Source organism: Oncorhynchus masou, chromosome 6, assembly GCF_036934945.1.
Source record: "Oncorhynchus masou masou isolate Uvic2021 chromosome 6, UVic_Omas_1.1, whole genome shotgun sequence".
In the NCBI taxonomy this organism is placed as follows: domain Eukaryota; kingdom Metazoa; phylum Chordata; class Actinopteri; order Salmoniformes; family Salmonidae; genus Oncorhynchus; species Oncorhynchus masou.
The window spans coordinates 80,216,206-80,233,914 of NC_088217.1; the positions used below are offsets into that span (position 1 = coordinate 80,216,206).

The following is a 17,709-nucleotide window of genomic DNA, read 5'->3' on the forward strand; positions in this document are numbered from 1 at the left end:
ACTTGTTCTGTTGCAAAAGTTTTAGGCTCGAGAGATCAGCGACATCCACCCGACCCTGAACGGATTATTTTATCGATTTATTGATTGGCTATGAGTGGGATTTAGGCTACATTTCCAATATATTTTGAACACTTTTTTACCAGACCTAATACCCTTCTAATAACGTATTTGTTTCTTTCCAGATGTATTCTATAAAATTAAAATAAAAAAACTTTTTTATTTGTAATTTTTGTAATATTTTTTTTTATAGGTGTTCAAGGGATAGACATCTTGCAAGATGATTTTTTTAGGCTTCTTGGTGATTTTGACGTCAGTCCAAGCTGGTGAGTTTCTTGAGACCTAAGCTACTTCTCTCTCAATCATGTAAAACTCATCAATGAGCATTCTCTATTTTCCAAAAGCTTGTGTCATTATTTGTTTAAAACTAGAGATCTTTGCTATACCTCTGCACTTTCTGTCATTATCATACAAAGGTATTGGACACAGAAATGGATCTGTAGCATAATGTACATAGGTGTTCTGCCTGTCTTCCTTTCTGACTAATCATCTATTCACCCCTTTCTCCTTCTCTCTCTCCCTCAAACTTTTTCCCATCCTTCATCCCTCTCTCACACGCTGTGTTCTCCATCTGTCCATCCATCCCCCCAGTGTCTGTGCCTACCTTCTCCCCCGTGTATGAGCTGAAGGTGGGCTATGGAGACAATGTCACCCTCCCCTGTAACTTTTCCTCCTACCTGGGCCAGGAGGATGAGGGAGAGGTCCGCTGGGAGGCCATGGGGCAGGAGGTGGCCTCTATGGAGGTTGGGAACATCCTTGGTGAGGCCAGATGGGACGACGGGGCCAAGGGTGTGGAGGTCAAAACGACACTGGGGTTCTCTTCTCGGGTGGAATTCCCCCCAGCAGAGAGGATGAGAGATGGAGACTTCTCTATGACCATCCAGGAGACAGTGTTGAGCGATGAGGAAATGTATGAGTGTATCTGGCTGGGCCGCAAGACCATCTCTACGGTCTGGCTCAAGGTTCAGGGTAAGTCTGTTTTCAGGCTTTCCCATTCAGAGCCGCATTCTGTGGTTGGTGGAGTCGACCAGCGGCCATTTTGGGTGTACCATTTGGAATGTTTGATTATCTTAAGTTATGCTTATCACATCCTCTCTCATCCCTCACTCTTTTCTACTACTCTCCATCCATTCTCTCTCTCAGAGCCTGACCCTCCACGCTCTATCACGCTGTTCAAGGGAAGCCCGGTCACTCTGCCCTGCTACGGTGTCATCCCCAAGACCCAGCCCACCAGCCAGATCTACATCCAATGGCTGAAGGACGATGTGGAGATCATGACCCTTAACCCTGGCCCAGACGACAAGGAACCTAAGGAAGAAGACCTCCGTCTCTCTCTCCCACCCAACAACCTGCTGGAGAATGGTGACCTGTCCTTGTTTATCTACAAGACGGAGCTCAAAGACCAGGGAGTCTATCGCTGCTTCTACAAGTCCAGGGGCTTCGAGGACCCTAAGAGTGGGATACCAGAGGGTGTCTCTCTCACCATCCTAGATCCATACACTGACTTATATAACTTAACAGGTAGGCCTACACACACTAATCTATATAACTTAACAGGTAGGCCTACACACACTAACCTATATAACTTAACAGATAGGCCTACACACACTGACCTATATAACTTAACAGGTAGGCCTACACACACTGACCTATATAACTTAACAGGTAGGCCTACACACACTGACCTATATAACTTAACAGGTAGGCCTACACACACTGACCTATATACAGTGCCTTGCGAAAGTATTCGGCCCCCTTGAACTTTGCGACCTTATGCCACATTTCAGGCTTCAAACATAAAGATATAAAACTGTATTTTTTTGTGAAGAATCAACAACAAGTGGGACACAATCATGAAGTGGAACAACATTTATTGGATATTTCAAACTTTTTTAACAAATCAAAAACTGAAAAATTGGGCGTGCAAAATTATTCAGCCCCTTTACTTTCAGTGCAGCAAACTCTCTCCAGAAGTTCAGTGAGGATCTCTGAATGATCCAATGTTGACCTAAATGACTAATGATGATAAATACAATCCACCTGTGTGTAATCAAGTCTCCGTATAAATGCACCTGCACTGTGATAGTCTCAGAGGTTCATTAAAAGCGCAGAGAGCATCATGAAGAACAAGGAACACACCAGGCAGGTCCGAGATACTGTTGTGAAGAAGTTTAAAGCCGGATTTGGATACAAAAAGATTTCCCAAGCTTTAAACATCCCAAGGAGCACTGTGCAAGCGATAATATTGAAATGGAAGGAGTATCAGACCACTGCAAATCTACCAAGACCTGGCCGTCCCTCTAAACTTTCAGCTCATACAAGGAGAAGACTGATCAGAGATGCTGCCAAGAGGCCCATGATCACTCTGGATGAACTGCAGAGATCTACAGCTGAGGTGGGAGACTCCGTCCATAGGACAACAATCAGTTGTATATTGCACAAATCTGGCCTTTATGGAAGAGTGGCAAGAAGAAAGCCATTTCTTAAAGATATCCATAAAAAGTGTTGTTTAAAGTTTGCCACGAGCCACCTGGGAGACACACCAAACATGTGGAAGAAGGTGCTCTGGTCAGATGAAACCAAAATTGAACTTTTTGGCAACAATGCAAAACGTTATGTTTGGCGTAAAAGCAACACAGCTCATAACCCTGAACACACCATCCCCACTGTCAAACATGGTGGTGGCAGCATCATGGTTTGGGCCTGCTTTTCTTCAGCAGGGACAGGGAAGATGGTTAAAATTGATGGGAAGATGGATGGAGCCAAAAAGAGGACCATTCTGGAAGAAAACCTGATGGATTCTGCAAAAGACCTGAGACTGGGACGGAGATTTGTCTTCCAACAAGACAATGTTCCAAAACATAAAGCAAAATCTACAATGGAATGATTCAAAAATAAACATATCCAGGTGTTAGAATGGCCAAGTCAAAGTCCAGACCTGAATCCAATCGAGAATCTGTGGAAAGAACTGAAAACTGCTGTTCATAAATGCTCTCCATCAAACCTCACTGAGCTCGAGCTGTTTTGCAAGGAGGAATGGGAAAACATTTCAGTCTCTCGATGTGCAAAACTGATAGACATACCCCAAGCGACTTACAGCTGTAATCGCAGCAAAAGGTGGCACTACAAAGTATTAACTTAAGGGGGCTGAATAATTTTGCACGCCCAATTTTTCAGTTTTTGATTTGTTAAAAAAGTTTGAAATATCCAATAAATGTCGTTCCACTTCATGATTGTGTTCCACTTGTTGTTGATTCTTCACAAAAAAATACAGTTTTATATCTTTATGTTTGAAGCCTGAAATGTGGCAAAAGGTCGCAAAGTTCAAGGGGGCCGAATACTTTCGCAAGGCACTGTAACTTAACAGATAGGCCTACACACACTAACCTATATAACTTAACAGATAGGCCTACACACACTGACCTATATAACTTAACAGATAGGCCTACACACACTGACCTATATAACTTAACAGGTAGGCCTACACACACTAACCTATATAACTTAACAGATAGGCCTACACACACTAACCTATATAACTTCACAGGTAGGCCTTCACACACTGACCTATATAACTTAACAGGTAGGCCTACACACACTGACTGACATTGAGTTTGTTCTTTAATTTGTGCTCCTTGTTTTTGAATGCCAGCGCTAGTAACATAGATTTTTCAGTGTTTTTCCCTTTTGTAACACAGGAACAGAGAATGTCACCAGTAGCTCAGACTTCAGTGGAACAAGCGGTGACAGTGAGAACCCAATAACATTCTTCAGTTTGGTGACCCAAGATAAGGAGGATATGAAAGGTACTGTACAGGTGTTGCAACATTTGAAAGCTATTTTCTCCCCAAAGCTTATTTGTACTTATTGTTTTCGTTATTGCTGGGACATACTGGTAACATTTCATTACATCATTACAGTGACATCATCTGAGCCAATACTAGTGCAGACAGAGATGACACCATCATCACCTGACACAACCTTCGGTGAGTGCTATGTTCTAAATGTTTTAGAAGTACTGTAGATGAATGTTGGAAGACGTAGTCAATGTTACTGTGCCCCCTATTCTCCCTCTTCCTCTTCCCTCCTCCTTGCCCAGAGGATCCAGAAGACGTGTTGGTAGTGTTGGCAAAGACCCTTCCGCTTGTGCGTATCGGGATAATCACCGGGGTTCTGCTGGTTACAGCTCTGATCTTCTTCCCTCTGCTGGCTCTCAACAAGATCCCATCCTAGACCCACATTAGGAAGATAGGTTAGGGCAAGGTCATTCAATTATGGTTCTGGAGGGCTGAAAAACAGTTTTCTTTCTCTTTTAATCAGACTGATTCAGATCTGGGTCTATCAGATGACTCTTGGCCAGTCAATTACATCAAATGATAATTCATTCAGGACTAGTAACTTTTTAAAGTGTATACAGTGCATTCGTAAAGTATTCAGACCCCTTTGATTTTTCCACATTTTGTTACTTATTCTAAAATATATTCGTCTTTTTTTTCTCTCATTAATCTACACACAATACCCCATTATGACAAATTGAAAACAGGTTTTGAGACATTTTTGCAAATGTATAAAAAAACAGAAATAGCTTATTTACATAAGTATTCAGACCCTTTGGGATGAGACTCTAAATTGAGCTCAGGTCTATAAGGTCCCACAGTTGACAGTGCATGTCAGAGCAAAAACAAAGCCATGTGGTCGAAGGAATTGTCCGTAGAGCTTTGAAACCGTATTGTGTCGAGGCACATTGTACCAACAAATGTCTGCAGCATTGAAGGTCCCCAAGAACACAGTGGCCTCCATCATTCTTAAACGTAAGAAGTTTGGAACCACTAAGACACTTCCTAGAGCTGACCTCCCCGCCAAACTGAGCAATCGGGAGAGAAGGGCCTTAGTCAGGGAGGTGACCAAGAACCCGATGGTCACTCTGACAGAACTCCAGAGTTCCTCTGTGGAGATGGGAGAACCAACAGGAAGTACAACCATCTCTGCAGCATTCCACCAATCAGGCCTTTATGGTAGTGGCCAGACCGAAGTCACTTCTCAGTAAAAGACACATGACAGCTCACTCCGAGTTTGACAAAAGACACCTAAAGGACTCTCAGACCATGAGATACAAGATTATCTGGTCTGATGAAACCAAGATTTAACTATTTGGCCTGAATGCCAAGTGTCACATCTGGAGGAAAGCTTGAACCATCCATACGGTGAAGCATTGTAGTGGAAGCATCATGGTGGGGAGGATGTTTTTCCCGCGGGGACTGGGAGACTAGTCAGGATCGGGGGAAAGATGAACAGTGCAAAGTACAGAGAGATCCTTGATGCAAACCTGCTCCAGAGTGCTCAGGACCTCAAACTAGGGCGAAGGTTCACCTTCCAACAGGACAACACAGGCATGGCTTCGGGACAAGTCTGTGAATGTTCTTCAGTGGGCCAGCCAGAGCCCGGACTTGAACCCAATCTAACATATCTGTTGAGGCCTGAAAATAGCTGTGCAGCGACACTCCCCATCCAACCTGACAGAGCTTGAGAGGATTTGCAGAGAAGAATGGGAGAAACTCCCCAAATACGTTTATGCCAAGCTTTTTGCTTTGTCATCATGGGGTATTGTGTATAGATTGATAAGGGAAAGAAAAACAAATGAATCCATTTTAGAATAAGGCTGCAACATAACAAAATACAAACGCACTGTGTGTGAATAGTCGGAAAATGCTACATTATCTTAGTCACAATACAGCTACAGCCTCTATGCATTTGTCCTCTGCGATGCTGGATCAACCACTCATCTGAGCTGCCAGTGAGAAGTCCGATCGTTTGATGATGTCTGCACTGCTACGTCCTCTGAATGCTGGAGGGTGTGTTACTGGAATGTGGGATTGGACTCAAGGCCTCAGATGAACCCTTCTATGCTCTGTCCATATATAGTATTCCTATTAATAGCTGTCCCTGCACCAGGAAATATGTTTATTGCTACAAGTGCTGGAAGGATGACGAGGGCGGGGAGACCGTCTTCAAATACTGAACTGCACCGTTTGAAAACACAGTATTGGATGTACAATAAACGTGTGTTGTGAGCGCATGGCAAATAAACATTGGAAAAGACACATTCTCGTCTGTATAAGCAACAAAATGGGAAAATGTACTTTAGGCACACAGTGAAAGGATTGTATAATTTAATTAAATCAGATAAAAACATTTTTATTTTGGTATTCCAGACCATAACGGTTACCCACATCTCTTCGCTTTCAGCTAACAATTTACAATTGTTTTTATACAGACGTTGTAAATAACGCTACCAACAAAAGCGGACTGAGAAAGCTCAACTTAAGACAGTAGTAAATGAATCTGTCCAAAATGAGAGAACTATCAAGTGTGAATCAATTTGAAAATGAATGTTCCAAATGGGTAAACATTTGATATTGACGATTTGGTCACGAGGAGAATAGTGGGGTGTTTCAAATTCTCCCAAATGCATTAACACTATGAACTGCTTCTTGAAAACATCATTTGAGCTTCAACACATAAGATAAACATTCAAAGTAAGATTTTTTTTAAACGGAGTTACGGAACCGTTTTAAAATATCAGTAAGTTTCTTTTGCTTCCAGAGTAACACCATCTCCTAGTGTTGACCATTAGGCAGCAGATACAGCTCTTCTGAATGCTTGTGGTGTGTAGGGGGTTAGCCCATGTTAGCCAGTAACTGGGGGCCCAAAACAGAAGACTTGCTAGAACGGACATTCCAATACAAATTGTTCCCTGGCGGGTGACTTCAAATTCTATATGTCCTTTTCAGCCAGAAGGGTCTGCGACTCAAGTGTATCTCAGTCTGAGTGTGTTTCACTGTGTGTGTTAGACGTTGGAGGAGAACAGTGGTCCAGTAGTAGCAGTGGTGAACACAGGCCCTGTATAAAGCCCTGTGTCCCCTGACACCTCTCCCATGGCCTGCAGAGCCACTGTAGCAGCCATGGCTTTGGCATGCTTCTTATTGGGACTGGCTGACGCAGGCTGGAAGTCTTGACCATTTACCACCACCTGGGGTACAGAGAGAGAGGAGGAAAGGGGATGAGAGAGAGGAAGAGGTTATAACACAAACCATCCGTCAAAGTCAGCCATAAACTAACAAACAAACCCATGCAAACACACAGGCTTATAGCGCGTATCCACACCTTGAAAAGGAAGTTCTTGCGGTGGTCTGGGCCACTGTGGGTCACCATAACAAACTCTGGAGGAATCCACTTCTTCTTGTTACACATCTCCATCAGAGCAGACACTGGGTGCTTACCTGAGGGGGGGGGGGCAGATGGTCAATACATTCAGTAAATCAATACAATTCTAATTGATTGATTCTATAGCACAAAACAAATCCAATATTGGTAAATTGAGTGCGAGTTAAAATCCTGTGTGTGTGTTGTACTCACCCAGTAGATCCTTCATCACAACCATACCGCCCGACTTCTGAGTCTTCTCTCCCTCAGCCACCAGACCTACGGTCAGATTATACACACATTATTAATCATCATCAATAGCCTTCTGGAATAATATTGCGATGCATAATGCTTTGGTGGAAAGCATGGGTCACTTCATTTCACCTTTGCGGTCAGTCTTGAAGTCGATTATGATTGGCTCGACAGTGCCCTCGCGGTGTCGCCCTAGCCCCTCCCCTGTCCGCCATCCCATCTTCCTCATGAGAAACTCCCCTACTCCTCCCGACACCGGGGCTGCTCGCAAGAACTGGTCCTACAGAGAGAGAGAGAGAGAGCGGCAGGAGATGAGGGAGAAAGAGAAGAGAATAACAGAAGAGAGAACCATGGAGTGAAGAGGAAGAGGGAGAGAGAAGAGGGAGAGGCAGAGGCAAAAGCAGATAATTAGTTTCTACCTTGAAAACATCTCAACCACCTCATCCAGTCACACCACTGTCACAGTCAGACTTGAGTTAGAGACTACCTTCAGGACAACTCACATGCCTCTGGATAACAGTGAGTGTGTGCGTGTGTGTTACTCTGTCTGTAGTAACCTCTACCCCTATGTGAAACACTAGAAATAACTGTGGTGGCAGCTTTTGAAAATCGTGTGTTTGAGAGAACATTTCTAGAGAAACTTCAAAACACATTAAGAATACAGATGAAATTAAATAAATTATGTGGTGAAACTTAAGATACAACCAAGAGACATTTCTTCACTCATTATACCACATGTAGGTAAATAAGAGGGCGCTGTGCCTTGACACCTCATTTCTTTCTCTCACACACACATTTTCTCACACACACGGTTACACAAGATGTATAGTAAGGCGCTGTGTGGTGTACGTACCTAGCCCCTCATCACCGGCCCAGCATCAGACAGGAAATGAGGGGGGCCTGACTGTGGCCATGGCAACAAGGACAGCTACAAGGACTGACCCTGAAACAAGTGTCCAATACACAGAGGTGAAAGTTCACAGGTCACCCCTGTGAACCCACACCTCTCTCCCTCTGCTCCAATCCAGACCCCTCTTATTGACCCATTTCATCGGGCTGCCCCAAGGACTGGGAGGAAGTTGCCCCTAGACACGTGGTCAGCTTGGAGTTAGGATTTGCGAAAGGGAAGCTGATCCTAGATCTGTGACTAGGAGCAACTTCTGACTGCAGCCTCCCCCAGGGCAAGGGAAAGAGCACAGGCATGTCCATGGACACCTGTAACTAGCCTAGGTCCCTCAGAACAGAGATCTCCCTCAGGCAGTGGTCTCCAATTGTGGTCCTGGAGCTAATGTGCAGGTTTTTGTTACAGCCCTAACCTATATGACTATGCTGGGATGGAACAAAATCCTGCACAGCCTGGACTAGGGTTAGAGACCACTGACTGGTCTAAAACTAGACCCCGCTCATCTACTGGGAAACGGAATGCACCAAGACTGGTTGCTGGGGGCACCCAACAACCACACAAACAACACAGTCCATATGCTGGTAATGCTAGCGTGCTGTAAATCAATGTTAGCTGCTGCAATGCTAGCGTGCTGTAAATCAATGTTAGCTGCTGTAATGCTAGCAAAATGCATGTCACTAACATTAGTATGATCAATGCACTCTCATCCCTATATCACATCTCTGAACATGTCCATGACATCTGCCCATAGCATCTGCATGTGAAGGACGTGTTGTATTAAATGAAGAATAAACTCAGCAGATCCATCTCTCTCTATAGCTAAATGTGACAATGTGTTACTTAACCAGAGAAAGAGAGATTCCTCAGGATGTGTCGTTTAAAACAGCAACACTAGCCCCCTGTGTGTTTACGGAGCTCAGGAAGGTTTGGGGTACAGTTACACCCACTGGCTTCAAACAGCCCACTATAGAAACACTACAGGGTAGGAGGGTTCACACGGGGTCCATAGACTATGGTTATCTCTGGGCCTGATGACATTCTGTGTGGGGAAGTGATAGGGAGACACCGCTTTAGGGAGACAGCGTGACGGTAGAGACTATAGTAACCTGTCTTAGGGTGCATCGGAATAGTCTAAAGTCACTTCCTCACCTAACGTCCCCAACCATATCTGACCTGATCTGAAAAGGCAGAATAAGTCAAAGAAGTGCTTTTCCCTTTCCCCTGTTCTGAGATCAGTGTGAATCCAAGGAAAGAGACGAGGAAGCATCTTTAGACTACTGAGACGGACCCATAATCTCTGCCTTGCCCTGGGGTGCTAGAGGACAAGGGGGGGGTTCTGGGATCTGCAGACTTACTTCCAGCTCTCCTTTCTCCCTCTTTCATTCTCCAAGTCCCTATTCCGACTCCGAGGGGGACTCTATTTAGTGCACAGACCAGAGCACCACTAGTAGCCGGGTGTCAGACCAGAGCACCACTAGTAGACGGGTGTCAGACCAGAGCACCACTAGTAGCCGGGTGTCAGACCAGAGCACCACTAGTAGACGGGTGTCAGTACTGCATTTGCACCTGCTTTGGTAAGAATGTCACATGTAAGGAATCTGCATCACTACCCTTAACATGGTGTACCCACTTGACAGGAAGTGTAATTAGTCAGAATGTGTGTGTTGCGGGGGAGGGGTGGGGGGTGATTGAAGTACAGGGAGATGTTTGTCATCTCTGTATGTCAGATTAAAGATTAAAGTCTGGGTTCATAGGTTACCACTGTTACAGATTGCAGTGCAAATATCAGGCAACATAAACAAGAGGCTTCCTTTACCGTCAGAGCATCTTTTTCTGACACAGACAGAAACACACAATACAGACAGATGCTCACTCTCACACACACACCAGTAAACTATGTGCGTTAGCGCTAACAAGGGTTGCCATGGTAGTAGTGGACCCCACGTTTTCAGGGCCCTTAAAACTGACCTGGATTCCACTGAGTAACAGTGGAACTACTCCATTCTAACCCAGTTTGTTCTACATCAACAGAACATTTGTCAAACTTTATACAGTATATGTCTCTGGCACTATGCGTAAAGCCATTCAGTTATTTGACTAGGGCTGGGTGGTGATTAGGGAGCAGGCTGAGGAAGGCATGTGAAGTGGGTACACCAGTGGGCATGGGCAATGCAGACACCTGTAGGGTAGTGGGGTGGTATGTTTGGGGTGGGGAGCTGTTAAGACAGTGGACGGTACCTTTTTAATCCAGGCCTGTGGTCCGCTGTTGGACAGCTCCTCTGAGCTGAGCACCGTTGCTCCAGTAGAACCTGTAAACAGACCAGGGATGGTGTTGGACTGGGCCCATGCATCCACCTAACAGAGAGGAAGGTTTAGTGTGTGAGAAAGGAGGTGGAAAGAGTGTACATTATGCTTCTACGAACACCTGTTGTTTACCTGTTCCTGAGCACGGCTGAGCATGCAGATGGCGCTGACGTCGTACGGGTTCTCAGCCAGACGCTTCTGGGCCTTCATCCTCTCACCGACTGCCTGGGTGATGTCTACAGGCTAGAGGGGGAGACACAGGAGTCAGCGCCACACACACACACACACACACACACATCATTCATGCAAAAACACAATACTACATACACACACACACCCCAGTGAACAGCCGGTAAAACAAATAAGGAAAATACATTCACCATACAAGAAAGAAATCTAGACTTAATCCATGAGACCTAGATCAGTTGTTATATGAAACTACTTACATCTATGTAGTCGTCAGTATTTGTATTTTTATTTTTTTAAGAGTCATCAGTATTAGTACAGTTGTACACCCCCCCCAAAAAATAAAACGCAACCTGTGGAATTTCAGCCAGCTTTGTTTAATAACAGTTGCATCAAATACAAAAAAAGCACAAATTAACAGCAAGGTCACGGATGACGTCACCTGATTTCTCATTGGTCTGCCCATCTGACGATTGATGACGGATCGATAACTCAATTCTAAACCACTTGTCATCGCCTGGGAGTCAAATTATTAAATGGTATTGCTCTGAGATTTGAGAGGTCAAATAATGCCCTTGATTGTACATTCAATTTGGAATTGGTGGGGAGGAGGGTCAGTGTTTACATGCCGCACTCAGAAACAGCTATTCCAGCTAAACCCAGTCAATGCTGCTATAGGGTCAGATGAGGAGCACATGTACGGCATTCTAACTAAACTCACCATACCATCTAAACCAGTGGTTCCCAAATATCTTTCTCCTGCTGGGCATGACAACCCACCTAAGGCTTTTGGACTTTTCTACCTTCAAATCAACCACACCAATGTTTCTAGCTACTTTGTGTAACAATAGAACCTGGTCTCAAACTACGTCCCAATAGGAATCAGCAGTGACCTACCATTTCAGAAACCACTGATCCAAACCACTACATGTGGTAAAACACTGGGTTAAAACTAAAATCCAAAAATAAATCACATTTTTAACACGTATGATTTTGAAATGCATAATATCTCAACTCACTTTCTCTCCCTCCTATACGACAACTCTCCTAAAACCCCCTCATCTCTCTTAGTGTCACCTTACCCCCTCCTCCCCCTCCCCTCCGTATCCCACCTGTAGCGGCGGCTCCGGGAACACACTATCACTCTCCTTGACGACCGCCGGCTCCTCCGTTGCCACGGACACCGCAGACAAAGGCGCATCCCCAGGCGAAGTTTCCTTAGCAGCCGTTGCCAATGCCTTGGTCGCCGCCGCCTTGGCCTTTTCCGCCTTCTTGTCAACGGTCACCCACTCTCCGTAAGCCCCTCCCCCGTCGCCCTCCTTCTTCCTGTGCTGGGAGCCCGACGACACGGGGAACTCCTTGGCGAACGCCGCCTCGCTCCGAACCACCAACGCCGGAGATGGACGCACGGATGCGTTCTGAGAGAGGAGGAGGGGCAGCACAGGAGTAGGAGGGGCGGGGGAGGGGGGGATTACTGTTAAAAAAATGGGAGGGAAAAAATATAAAAAGACAAAGAGGTGTGTTTCAACAAGGGGAATGGTTGAAGAGGAATGGCTGGTTATCATAGCAGTTATTGGGCCCAGTCTCAATCAGGAGGATTTATCTCCAGTGCACTTCAACCAGCAAACTTCACTCACATGACTGAGGTCTCCTTGGGATGGAAGTTTGTGGGAAAGTGCAAAAGAGTATAAATCTACCTGGTTTGGTTCTGGGCCCAAGGAGGCTTGCTGTCTGCTTTGCCCATTGCCTATGTTTGCTCAATAGGAAAAACAGTATTATGTTGTAAAATGTTATGTGGCAGCAATAGAAACAGCTCTTATTAACATCAGCCCAGGGCAAAACAGACAGCATACTGCAGTTCACTTCAACCATTCACCCAGTTAGGCACATCTCTTCAGTCCCACATAGTATCTAAACAGTAACTCTAAACAGAAACTTTAACTATGTTCAAACAGTAACTATGTTCTGAAAATTACATATCAGTTCAAACTGCCTCGATACATTGTTTATTAATAAGGAAATGTTTAAGCTCAAAATGTACTGTATATTAATGAGAGACATGATGCTGTGTGTGTGTGTTCCATGTTCTTACATTGAGGCTGAAGGAGATGCCCTTGACCTCCCTCAGGGCGGCTCGTCCAAACGGTTTGCCGTCGTCCTCGTCGTCAGATATACGGGGTTCAGCGAGGGCCAGCTCCCCTCCCTTCTCCACAATCTTCTTACACTTCTACAGAAACACACAGGACACAGCTCGAGGGTCAGTGTTTCCATTTCCACATACAATTTAATGTCTTGTGTTTTATTAAGAAGGGTGCAGGACTACATTTTGCACCAGGACAAATGCTTAGTAAATCTTCTCCAAAGCACATAATTACATGATTATCATCATCATGACATTGAAGAGCACTTACGTCAGTGAACTCCTTGATGCTGATGCTGTTTGCCTGCTTGGCCACCTTCCTCTTCACATCCTCGATGGTGGCCATGTTGGGCTGGGGGGGACCTGGCGGGGGCTTGTTGGTGATGCTGGGGAGCGGGGCCATCTGGTGCATGGAGGCCATAGATCCCATACTGGCCAGCGCAGCAGTCATTGTGGCAGCTGTCATGCTAGCCATAGCTGCATTCATGGTCATGCTCATAGGCATGTTCATAGACATGTTCATGGGCATGTTCATATTCATGGGCATGGAGAAGGACATGGGGTTGTTGGGGCTGGGTAAAGGCAGCTGGAGGACCGCTTTGGGTCGCAGGCTCTCTGGGATGGGTATCCCTGCCTTGGCACACATGGCGGCTGCATTAGCCTTCGCAATCTCCAGTAACTGGTCTTTATCTGTGAGGGATGAGTAACACATCACAAACCTGCATTGAGACTTACTGTACACCGGTGTTTTTGTCAAGTTACCATTGGGGAAAATAAAGTTATTCAATTCAAATACATTGATCATTCAAAAGAATGTAATGACAGGCTTACCCAGCTCTGTGAGTCGTGGCGGGCTTTTGCTGGTGTCGCGGTTGTTGCGTGCCGGAGACCTCTTCTTGCGGAGGATAAGGACTGGGGAGTGGCTTGGCTCACGCTTCCAGCGGTCCCTCTGGCTCAGCTGGTGGCTGCCGAATGCACCCCTACCCCTCCGCCGCGAACCGGAGCGTGACCTTGACCTCTTTGACCTCCGAGCAGGAGACCGTGACTTGGATCGTTTCCTTTTCGGTGACCTAGACTTCGAGCGCTTGTTCCGCGTTCTGGACTTGGACCGTGATTTCTTCTTTCTCGTCCCGGACTTTGAGCGAGACCTCTTCCTCCGAGACGGCGTCCTGGACTTCCTCTTGCGGCTTGGCGACGAGGACCTCGATTTCCTTTTCCTCCCTGGAGACTTGGATCTGGACCTCCTCTTCTTGGAGGACTTTGCATCAGAGCGTTTCTTCTGACCAGGAGACTTTGACCTCGACTTTTTCCTCTTTGAAGGAGACCGGGACTTTGAAGTGTCTCCTTCCTTCTCTGTCGTCTCTGCCTCTCCAGATGTTGGCTGTGGTTTAGGTGAGGCAGGCAGCTCTTCACCCTGAGGTGTCACCTTGTCTCCTCCACCAGCATCTGTTTTGGGGGGTAAGGAATCTACAGAGCCATCCAAGGTTTCTGAAGTAACAGGTCCATCCGATTCCCCTGGCTCACCAGTTGGCTGGCAGCTGTGGTTAGGATCAGAGGCTGACGTTGACTGGTGGTCAGTGGAGGCCTCATGTTGCTCACCTGAAGACACCTTGGGAGGAATAGGGCACTTCTGTGGAGACAGACATTCTGAGGGCTGGGAGGAAACGGCTGGCTCTCCCTTACTGCTGTCGCCTAAGAAGGGTATTGGCTTCCACCCTCCTCCAGAGGCGGCGGCCACATTGACAACACCCTCAATGCTGCTTTCGGAAGCTAGGGCTGGCGGATCGATAGGAACCATTACGTTTTCGTCTTTCACAGCAGACTCATCTTCAGCCAGGACGGCAGAGGGATCCTTCTTGGCCGGTTGGCTGTCTCTTGAGGCAGACCTGGATTTGGATTTGTCGTTTCTGGAAGGAGAGGGAGATCCTGAACTCATCTCTCGGTGTCTCGACTGAGATCTCGTCTTAGATTTCGATCGCCTTCTGGATCTCGATCTAGACCGTCTGTCTTTCTTCAAGATCACGAGGGACCTTGACCGGGTTCTCCTGCCTCTCCTGGCAGACCCAGACCTTCTAGAATGTGACCCGGACCTCCGGTGCCGTGATCTGGAACGTGTGTATCCACCACGTCTTCTACCGGACCTTGATCTAGATCTCCCTCTCCTGTCCCTGGATCTGGACCTGCGCTTGCCTGAACGAGACCGTGAGCATCTGGAGGAGGACTTTTCCGGACACTTCTCCTCTAGTTTAGGGATGATATCAGGCAGATCCTGAGGTTTGCTCTCCTTGTTCCCGGGTTGAGGCTTTGACTCGGACTCCGACCCAGATGAGCTGTTGGACTTGTCACCATCTTTCTTCTGCTTTTTTTTCTTCTTCTTCCCGGAATGTCGTTTATGCCGCTTGGATCTCCCGTCATCCTCTTCCCCTGTGGAATTAATGACAATATTTTAGAAATTAATCATCATGACATTTGACTCAATGGTGCAATATGTAGAAATTGACATTACCTGGTTGCTAAAAATTCTGTTTGTGACCAAAAGCAACATATTCTGTAGAGAATCACTGTACCATCTAGCTAAACTGCTGTGAAATATATTTTCAATAACCAAAAACATTGTAAAATGACGTAAACAGATCTATCATTAAATTTGCGCTCAATGAGAATGACAGATCTAGAACTCACATTTCAATGTGAATTGCGTCGTGCACCAAGCTACATAATAGACCTTCTGCTGATTATTAACATGAAACTGAAAAGGTCCACCACTGCTGTTATGCGTATGCTTAGTAGTATTTTGAGACTACTTACCAGTCTTTGCCTTGTCTCCATCAGAGTCTGCTGCTGATTCTGAGCCGCTCTCTCTCTCTTCCTTACGTTTCTTCTTTTTGCTTTTGTGTTTCTTGTGCTTCTTGTGCTTCTTGTGTTTCTTTTGTGGGACATCACCCTCTTCCTTATTGGCTACACCAGCTTTATCTGCATAAATAATACAGTACATTACAATTTCATTTGAAATAGATGCTTTCACCTGATCAAAACTGTAGTATCAGTGCAAACAAAGGAAAGGAGAAGAGAGAATATCACTTTGGACTATTGAGATACAGCCCTTGTGTTACTGACCTTGTGTGTTGTTGATCCCATCTGCTCCTTCTACAGTTTTACCATTGGGATGGCCTTCATCTGTCAGACTTAATAGAGGGAATGCAGGTATGAGATGACACCTGTACTTGAACTTACAGTAGGTTCACTCAACTTTCTTATCAGCAAGGGTCTTGGTTTTTAACATGACACTGGACACAACGAATGGACAATATAAATAAGTATGCATGAGCTTGAATGATTAAAGTAGTCTACATAATAACTGACGGGGCTCGTAAGTAAGCATTTCACTGAAAGGTCTACTACACCTGTTGTATTCGGCTCATGTGACCGACAAAAATAAAATGTGATTTGACATGCGAGGTAGGGGTGGGTATAATTTGTGGAACGTTCCAACAGGAATCTGTTCTTGAAACTTCGTAAATAAGGTTGCCAACAACAACGCATACAAAATTGTATAGCGGCAGAATCAAATATCGCGTAGGGAGTGGGCTATTTCACTAAATGTGTCACTCCCCACGTTTATTCCGAAAAATGTCTGTCTTCACTCTGTTAGCCTATGGACAAACATTAAGAATAAGCTACGTGGTGGGTTGATGCCTATTCGGCAGCTCGTTAGCTAGGTGAATTGATCATTCTTTGTATGCATTGTTTGTTGGCAACCTTGTACTTTACGACGTTTTTGGAACAGATTCCTGTTGCAACGTTACACAAATTACTCACCCTGCGAGGTGGCTACTGTTAGTGAAAACGCTGTTCATGTTTGGGTGCGTACTGTCTGTCTTTGCCTCTGTCTGTTATAAACTGTCGGTGTAGAGAGGTGGCCACTGTTAGTTATTTAGCGTTAACCTCAAATTAGAACGTGACCGTGTAACGTGAAAACTCAAAGACATAACTAATTCCCCGGCATTGCTTTTGACATAAGTTAGTTAGCTAAATTTAAAATCCGGGTAATCCAAAATGCGTGTGTGTAAATGTGTATTGTCTTTGCACACTGTGACTCTGTCAAACCAACGTTTTGGGGGAGTTCTAGCAAAGAGATCGCGTCTTGGTAAACTGCTAACGTTGGCTTTTTAGCAATCCACATTTAGCATGATTAGCTAGCTAGGAAGGTGCGTAGTGCTTACAAGCCCTGTACCTGGTGCCACGTTAGCTACCTGGTTTGCTTGAACCCAATAACCACAGTATAATCATCTTTGCAAGAACCAACCCAGGAGACTACCGTGTTATTAGTCAGGTAGTTAGCTAGCTATATACGTTGTAGCAACTGCCTGCCTTGCACACTTTGTACTGCTGGACACACAAGCTAGCTAACCTTGTAGGCCAGCACAGAAAATTATACATTTCTCAAATTGCCCGAACAAACTATTCATGCCAGTAATGTAGTCTGTATAAAAACATATTTACATGATATCTTGACTCTCATCTTCAATTTCTTTTATCTTATTTACTACGAAATCGCGAAAAATTTGCTCGATGTTGCCCGCCATGTCTTTAGTAATCCCTCAATGTGTTTTCCGCGGCGCCCGTTCAGCGCATGTGCAGCAGCATAGACCGACACCGGACG

At 45.4% G+C, this 17,709-nt stretch overlaps 2 protein-coding genes across 6 annotated transcripts; one reads left to right on the top strand and one right to left on the bottom strand.

Annotated features, from left to right (window-relative positions):
• The first annotated feature begins 249 nt into the window (after positions 1-249).
• Positions 250-6,099, top strand: LOC135541219 (uncharacterized). The gene is made up of 6 exons (XM_064967319.1): positions 250-323; positions 649-1,026; positions 1,201-1,578; positions 3,756-3,863; positions 3,978-4,043; positions 4,157-6,099. The coding sequence occupies exons 1-6, from the start codon at positions 278-280 to the stop codon at positions 4,288-4,290; spliced, it is 1,110 nt and encodes a 369-aa protein (XP_064823391.1). The 5' UTR covers positions 250-277; the 3' UTR covers positions 4,291-6,099.
• A 114-nt stretch (positions 6,100-6,213) lies between these two features.
• LOC135542758 (protein SON-like) lies at positions 6,214-17,692 on the bottom strand. 5 transcript variants are annotated; one of them, XM_064969937.1, is made up of 13 exons: positions 17,550-17,692; positions 16,164-16,231; positions 15,855-16,019; positions 13,878-15,470; positions 13,318-13,736; positions 12,999-13,133; positions 12,019-12,324; positions 10,853-10,963; positions 10,655-10,771; positions 7,645-7,792; positions 7,474-7,539; positions 7,222-7,337; positions 6,214-7,087 (listed from the first exon to the last, which is right to left on the bottom strand). In XM_064969937.1, the coding sequence occupies exons 1-13, from the start codon at positions 17,630-17,632 to the stop codon at positions 6,905-6,907; spliced, it is 3,510 nt and encodes a 1,169-aa protein (XP_064826009.1). In that variant the 5' UTR covers positions 17,633-17,692; the 3' UTR covers positions 6,214-6,904. The 5 variants fall into 5 exon arrangements, 3 of the variants coding, with proteins under 3 accessions (XP_064826009.1, XP_064826011.1, XP_064826010.1); XR_010456127.1 differs by lacking the exons at positions 6,214-7,087; positions 7,222-7,337; positions 7,474-7,539 and adding an exon at positions 8,366-8,455 and having other exon boundaries at positions 7,710-7,792; XR_010456126.1 differs by lacking the exons at positions 6,214-7,087; positions 7,222-7,337; positions 7,474-7,539 and having other exon boundaries at positions 7,743-8,455; positions 9,772-10,771.
• Positions 17,693-17,709: the final 17 nt, after the last annotated feature.

Bases quoted from the DNA above. Each gene is read 5' to 3' on its own strand.
- LOC135542758 (XM_064969937.1), bottom strand. From the start codon at position 17,632: ATGGCGGGCAACATCGAGCAAATTTTTCGCGATTTCGTAGTAAATAAG. The intron at 16,232-17,549 runs GTAAATATGTTT...CCCTCTATTAAG, and splicing joins GATGAGAGTCAAGATATCAT to TCTGACAGATGAAGGCCATC. The intron at 13,134-13,317 runs GTAAGTGCTCTT...GTGTTTCTGTAG, and splicing joins GCATCAAGGAGTTCACTGAC to AAGTGTAAGAAGATTGTGGA.
- LOC135541219 (XM_064967319.1), top strand. From the start codon at position 278: ATGATTTTTTTAGGCTTCTTGGTGATTTTGACGTCAGTCCAAGCTG. The intron at 3,864-3,977 runs GTACTGTACAGG...ACATCATTACAG, and splicing joins AGATAAGGAGGATATGAAAG to TGACATCATCTGAGCCAATA. The intron at 4,044-4,156 runs GTGAGTGCTATG...CTCCTTGCCCAG, and splicing joins ATCACCTGACACAACCTTCG to AGGATCCAGAAGACGTGTTG.